Below are 7,589 nucleotides of genomic sequence, written 5' to 3'. Positions count from 1 at the left end.
ACAGATTATTTATTTTGGCGTGCACAAATACTATTATTTGTAGGAATGCTCTTCTCCCTGCTTAATGGCACTAATTTTGTCCTCCATAACGTATTTAAAAATGTGTACTGCGTTTTTAACTGATGAGAGGAAATCAATGAGACGGCCTGTTACAGTTTACTCCTCGGCTCAATGCATTCATCAGCATCTCATTCATAAAGGAAAAACTTGCCATAAGCTTATGATATTAATAAACTAAATGAAGAACTAATGATGAAAAATGAAGCTATACTGCATTTATAATGCTTTATATTTTTAGAATGATATAAATGACCATTTTTAAAAGAAATTGAAGTAAATGGAACAGCAATACTCAAAATAACTGCACATATTTAAGGTAAATAACAAACCGTTTTTTTTTTTGAAAATGTTGCACGAAACGGTGACGTGATGGCAGAAACAGCTGTAAAACTGCTCCAGGAATGTGCTCTTCTCAGCTGTAAACTTAAGTCTACTGTAGTTTGCATGTTTAAAAAAGTAAAAAATAGGAAAAATAAGTTTGGGAAACTGCTGTAAACCTACATATGTGACTCAGCTTGAATATAATCATCTATTATGAATAATACGATTGATTGAATTACGTTTGTTTTGTGTGGGCAGGGTGCCAGATGCGAAGAAGAGGCCCCCTCGTGAGACGGTAGGACAGGAACTCAAACCACCTGGCTCTGTTAACATATCTATATAACACACTCGAAATACTCTCCTTTAAACTGCCTGTGTCCTTTACAGGGTTTGCCTGGAGGACCGGGAGCTGGAGGACTCCAGGGAGCCCAGGTGCTGTCTGGGGTCCACGTGAGTGTGCCGTCTCTGCAGCCTCGTCTCTGCACTCCAACAAATCCGATCTAAATGTATTTATTATATACAGAAATTTTGTGGTTATTGGATCATACCAAATATTCAGCATGTAAGTGAAACTTAGAAACCGGGTGATAGCCGACTTGATAGGCAACGTTACCTTCCAAAGAAATGTTAAAGTACCCCAAATTTTGTGTCTAGAAATGTACCCACCAGTCCACCCGTTTAGAAACTGGTACACGATGCTAACTATTGCCTTAATTATTGCATCATTTATCAGCGCTTTTATATGGACAATATTTCAGGTAGACTGCTTTGAACAATTTGGACAAAAAAAAAACAAAAAAAAAAAAAAAAAAAGAAAAATAGTGGGTTTTGAGGGTTAATGAAGACTGGTGACTCATTTCCTGACCATTTTCAAAATACAAATTGGAGGCTTAATTACCAGGTGACTGTTTTTTGATTAAGTTTTGAGATTATTAATGTGTGTTAATACACAACCAGAAGAAGCAGCACACAAAGACCCCAGGTCAAACTGGGCAAAATGCTGCACAGCAGGATACTGGACCAGAAAACTGAGGACAGTAAAAAAAAGGAGAGAATAAATACACAATCAATCCTGACTTCATGTCTTAATACTTAGTCCCCGTAAAACTCCCCCAAAGAATCACTGAGCTCTTTATCCTCCACTGGTTTTATTTCCAAACACAGCCAGATGGATAAAATGTACACACAGTCCAAATTCAGAACCCCCAGCGTGCTGTGCCTTAGATTCGCAGAGGACGCAGTGAAATTGCCTAATACCTCATTAGCAGCTCACCTCCTGCCAAACAAAATGTTTCTTACAAACACCATTTTACGCAACAAGCAGGGGACATAAATAACTGATTAATGTAAACTGATTTGGTGTCAGTCGGAGTCGTGGGTACAGAAAACATTTAAATACTACACACAGTAAAGGCCCGATATCAAGAGGCTTTTGGTCCTTCCTGTGGAAATCTGTGAATAAACGGGATTGAGTGTGAAAACTTTCTCATGTGACTGGATTAAATGAACCGAGTGTAACAGAACTCAATGCACACATTAAAGGTTCTTTCTAGTCACTTTACTGGCTGTTTGGGGTGAATATATACAGACAACAAAAGCAGTCAAAAAAATACGGTACTGTCCAGGGCTGTGTATCTGTAGCTGTGTAAGAACCTGGTGTTCATGAGACACAACAGTTCCCACCATTAGTGAGAACTTGGCGACAGTGGCAAGGTTTAGACTAGCTGAAAAAGTCTAAATGTAATTAAACACTGTCAAACAGTCATATAAGCACAAAAGCATAGAAGCAAGAAGTAAAAGACAAAATTTTACTGTAGTACAAGAACAGCAAAAAATACCTACAGTGACCGGAAATGCAGTGAAGTGAAAGTATAAACTAGCATGAATTGGAAATATTTAATAAAACCACTAGGTATGAATATATCATAAGACAAAATGGAGAACAGAAATCTCACCCTGTTTCCAGGGATTCCAGGATCTCCTTTCCGACCGTCCTCTCTGGGTACACCCTGTGGATTTAAACATGTTGTGATAAAGGATTAATACACTTATAAAACACATTAAAAGGAAGATTTTTTTAAAAACCCTGCGTTCAGATCTGTAGACTGATTTCTAAAGTAAAGTTGTGTTCTGAGGATGTTTCCTTTGAACGAAAAACCTGAATTGTACCCGGTAATGTAATCAGGTTACATCCTTGATGTTCAGCTGTTTGCAAAGTTTCCAGTCTGAAGCCAAATTTTTACTATCCACTGTTTAGATCTTGGTGCCGGATCTTGGTGGACGTCTGGATCTTAAGTTATCCGAGAAACAAGCTGAGCTAACCTTAACAGCAGCTCGGCTCAGTAAATTAACATATCATAATCTGAAAGCTGTTAGCATTAGCCTTAGTTTATTAGCATGAGTTCCTCTTTTGTTATTGTTTTGATGTGAATGTTTCTTACTGGTGAACCTGGGTTTCCGGGGTCTCCTTTGGCTCCGGGGGTCCTGTTATCAGTGCCTGGTTCACCCTGTCAGACAAAACAAAGTCCTTACTGCCTGAAACTCCACAGAGCGTTCAATGTGGAGCTTCCAGCTGTGATCGGCCAGAGATTATTTTAGATCTATTGATGTCATAATAATAATTTTGTAATGATTCGTAACGCCGACCTGATGTGACTGCAGAGATGATCAAGAAACAAACGTGTCTGATGTGGAGAACTCCGCCAGAAACACATTTGGAGGGAGGTTGTGTTTTAACCCTGTCTCTTTGTTTATCCCTTTTGCTGAAATCTGCAGCGCTTCGAAGTTAGTTTAAGGGTTTGTTGATGGTAAATGTCGGATGAAGGATATTATAAGCCCATTAAAAAGTCTTCTGTTGAGACAAGAGTGAAGACTCTCCTGTTAACAGTTTTACTGGACTGGGGAGGCTGTTCGATTCTCTTAAAATAAAATTTAGACCTAAATGGTTTCTGTATCGTGTATAAATATAAAAAATGTAGACACTGTATCCTCAACTTGACGTGCCTCTGCAGGGTTGCTATATTGCGGAGGTCAGATCAGCAAGTTAACAGTACTGAAAGATTCAGATTGCGCTAAAAACTCGACTGTAACTCGCTTAATTGTGAAACCATTTTTATTGAAATTGGTTCGTTATAAATGTGAGGAACTGAACCGAATGTAAAAGACGTGTCTTCTTTTGTCTATTGCATATTTACTATTGCTTTCATAAAGCAAAAGTAATTCTTATCAAATTACTCGATGTAATAATCAATAAAATACTTGATTACTAAATTACTCCATAACTTCAGTCCTAATCAGGAGAATCAGTGTCATTTAAATCCAATCATAGATGTACAAACATACATCGATTGTCAAATAAAGTTTTTGAATTCAATTGAATTTCCTGCCAACTGCAATTAAGCCATAAAAGCAAAACCAGTTCTGTTAAGAGTTTATTGTCATCTCGTCTTTCCATCAAATTAACAGAAAAGTATCGATTGCGATATTTGATCCAACTGACTTGGACTGAAGATGTTTGTTCCAGGTAACACAACATTGTCTTTGTGAGTGGAAAGCCAGTGAGGGATCAGGGCTACTCCTGGTGGGTCAGGGTGTGTGCACAGAAGGGGGGTGGGATCTGGGGGGTAGAAGACATGAACAAGAGAAATAAAAAGACAGACAGAGACAGAGACTCTCTTGGGACTCACCGGATCTCCTCTTAGTCCTCGCTGTCCTTTCAGCCCTGCCTCCCCTCTTATACCCGGGATACCCTGAGGACGACAGTTCAACCCATCAGTCAAACAGCCTGAGGTCAGAGGTCAACACCTCCAAGCTCACCTGATCGATGTGGGTAGATAAACAGCTAAAATATGTAACAGCAACAGTAGGAACTATGTAAACAACAGAGTATCTACAGGGTTTTTAGATTTTTTACCGGGTTTCCTGGGTCTCCTCTGTCTCCTCGAGCTCCGTCTAGTCCCGTAAGTCCCTGCAAACCAAACCAGAAACACAGCTCAATACCAAAAATAGCATTATATATTATTATTTCACTAGTACTGAGGTTTTTTATTGCCGGTTTTGACTCCTGCCACCCCGGCACTAAGTCAGCTAAAGTTAGCTGCACAAGCTAACTAGCTAACGACATCTAACATTACTGCTGGCAACAGTTAGCCTCTTCTGTCTCGGAGGTTGTGTTCACCGGGAGGCTGCTGAGCCCCGTTCAGTTGCACAGTTAGCTTACAGCTACATTAGCAGTTAGCTAACGACAGCTGTTAGTGGAGTTGTCGCAGAGCAGCCGGAGGACGTCAAATAAAACTGCTAATAAAACGTTTTTGATGTTCATACCTGCTCTCCGTTGACTCCGTCCAGTCCGTCTTCTCCGTTCTCACCCTGCAGCGTTGGAGGAAAATCAGCTGTCAGATCTAAACACTGCTGTCCTTGATAAGTGTTTGTCCAAACATCGGTCTGTAAATCACTTTTCTGCTTTGCTTATCTGACTTTTGATTACATTCCAGTCCCGAAGAACTCACCCTGTTGCCGGAGACTCCTCGGTTGCCCTGCAGACACAAACAGGAGTCAAAGATGTCACAAGTTCTCTTTTATATATTATAATATACACTATAATGCTCATATCAGAAACTTTTCTCAGCCTCACAAGACAAAATTAAATACCAACTTTTTTGTCTGAAACACACGAATAGCAGAGAACAGAAGACTTTACCACAATGTTTGTCACAGTGAAGAAAGTGATTGTATCCTAATCTCCTGTCTAGTTTACTATATCTGAGTTTTAAAAATTATATAGCAGCATTTTCATACCAATAAACAAAAGCTGAAATCTGTCTATATCTTCAGTAAGTAGCGAATCACTCTGTAAGATGGAGAGCGTTTTTAAAAACATTGAAAATAGACGTCTTAGTAACGTCATATGCTAAGCACACGACTTCCACATGTCGCCGTCCATCTCCAGTATCAGTGTTCTTCTGAATCCGTCCCTCCACAAAGTCATAATCACGACATAAACGCAACAATTCTGTGCCACCTTGCAATCTTGTCCAATAGCTGCAACCTTCCCCAAAATTGACTAATCGCTGCAGATTCCTGTACAAAAACGTTGAGCCACATGTTGCCAAACTCACTTCATTGTTTCTAGTTGTAGTAAATGTTACTCATGTTGTTGTAAAGGTTGCTTAATATATCTCCAAATTGCTTATGTTGCTACTTCTCGCCGACGTGCTCAACTAACGAGAGGTTACATAAAGTGGTGAAAAGTGAAAAGATGCCATGAAATCAGGCATTTTTGGCTGCAACAATCCCCCAAAAAAGCTTGTGGTACTGTCCCGATCCGTACTGTACCTTCTGTCCTCTGTATCCAGAACAGCCCTGGATGCCCTGAGGTCCACTTGGTCCGGGAGGCCCTCGCTCACCCTGCAACAACCAAACAAAGAGAGCAGTGACTGAAGGTACAAACGAGTGTAACAGCAATATCTTCTGGACGTGTAGTAAACACTGTGTGGATATAAACTGAACGAAGAACCACTTACGACGCCTCCCTCCTCTCCCTGGAAGCCTGGATGACCCTTCTGTCCAGGGAGACCCTGTTCATAAAAACACAAACAACAAAATCAGTGGATGTAACATAAACAGAAACTCTTTTAAAAACTAAGAAAAGCAGCCAACTTTATCTCTGTCTACCTTACAGTGTCTACAGTGATACTCAAGATTCCCAAGAGGCTAACCTTCGAACAAGCTGTTGCAAGGGTCTGCTTGCTCTCAGCCCTAACCAGCCTTCTTCCTTTGGACACCTTTTCCCCAAATGTTTTTATCATCAAATTCTAATTTAAATGTGTATTCCAGTCACCTTTATCCCTGGTTTGCCTGGAAGGCCACGGATGCCTTCATCTCCCGAACATTTGCATGTGACGTTGCAGCACTCCCTATTTGACACCGTGTCCTGCAGAGGAAAAAAAAATGAACATAAACGTGTGCGACAAGTAACAGTTTAAAAATAACAATGGCAGTTGGTGAAGAGGTTAATATAGTTTAAGGCTGGCTGTTTTTAAGATATGCTGCTAACAGCGTCTCAACTCTTGTGAAAGGTAAAAGGTCAACATGAGAGTCTCACTGCAAGAGCGACAAGAGTAACGTTAGCATGTCCTACAAATCTGAGACGATTAACAGTTCAAATCTAAACTCTAAAGTTTGGAAGACATTTGGTTTCTATAATAAGGAAGGAAAGTTGGACAAAAGTCTGTCCATTTGTAAGATCTGTCGGACAGCAATTAAGTCCAGTAGTAGCACAAAATCAACACTCACCTGGTGCCATCACCATTAAGAGAGCAAGATTTATATGCAAAGATATGTGGCCCATTTGTGTGGTAAGAGCAAATTCAACAACAAACTGGACTGGACGGACCACACTGAGGCCCTCTACAGGAAAGGACAGAGCAGGCTGTTCTTTCTGAGGAGGCTCAGGTCCTTCAACGTGTGCACTCGGCTACTACGGATGTTCTACCAGTCTGTAGTGGCCAGGGTCATCTTCTTTGCTGTGGTGTGCTGGGGAGGAGGCATCGGGACTACAACTCATACGGGTGTAGGGTCAAAGGAGACCTTTAAACATGGGGTTAATGGGACTTCCTGTCACCTCGTTTGGTCACATCCTGTGACCGTAACCTGATGCAGCTTGATGACGCACGATGTCCAGGTGATAAAACTCTCTGCCTCTTCCCTCTCTTCGCCTCTTCTCTCGCTCCTCACTCACCTCGCTCGACCGGGTGATACGTTTTGGACCTCGGTGTGGCCTGACCCACCGACAACGCACGACAAAGGATGATAGTCCGCTATAAGGATTATAGCCCGGTATAAGAGCTTTTTCCTGCGATCCCTGAGCAGCGCACCGCTAACGGGAGTCAACATCTGCAGCTTTAAACAGAAAGTCTGTCAGCTGACTTTACCGGAGCAACGCGACGTTAACGCCGAGTCGTTAACTCTGCAGAGCAACGAGCAAAACGCCTTTCCTCTTGCTACCTGCACCAGCGGACATCACACAGCAGAGACTGTTTGGACTCCAGAACCACAACTCTGATCAGCCTGGCTCACAGGACCACCAGCTGATCCACGCAGCTCACCCGCAACTCTTCATCATCTTACTCTTCCTCTATTGGACTGTCGGTACTGGGCAGATAACTTAACAGAGTTAACGGCTAAACAAGGACTGTTTAATTACTGTT

General features: G+C 41.4%; 1 protein-coding gene across 1 annotated transcript; it reads right to left on the bottom strand.

Moving 5' to 3' along the window:
* Positions 1–2,336: 2,336 nt before the first annotated feature.
* LOC118336481 (collagen alpha-6(VI) chain-like) lies at positions 2,337–6,313 on the bottom strand (the record flags this gene model as incomplete). The annotated part of the gene is given in 9 exon segments (XM_035673148.1): positions 2,337–2,390; positions 2,823–2,888; positions 4,068–4,130; positions 4,295–4,348; positions 4,705–4,749; positions 4,890–4,916; positions 5,716–5,787; positions 5,904–5,957; positions 6,221–6,313. Coding segments are annotated over 9 exon segments (528 nt in total), but the record flags the coding sequence as incomplete, so codon positions are not given.
* Positions 6,314–7,589: the final 1,276 nt, after the last annotated feature.

This window comes from Morone saxatilis, unplaced genomic scaffold (genome assembly GCF_004916995.1).
Source record: "Morone saxatilis isolate NCDOM2014 unplaced genomic scaffold, NCSU_SB_2.0 Contig24, whole genome shotgun sequence".
In the NCBI taxonomy this organism is placed as follows: domain Eukaryota; kingdom Metazoa; phylum Chordata; class Actinopteri; family Moronidae; genus Morone; species Morone saxatilis.
Note: the sequence above shows the minus strand (reverse complement) of the source record. Positions and strands in the feature narration are given on the sequence as shown.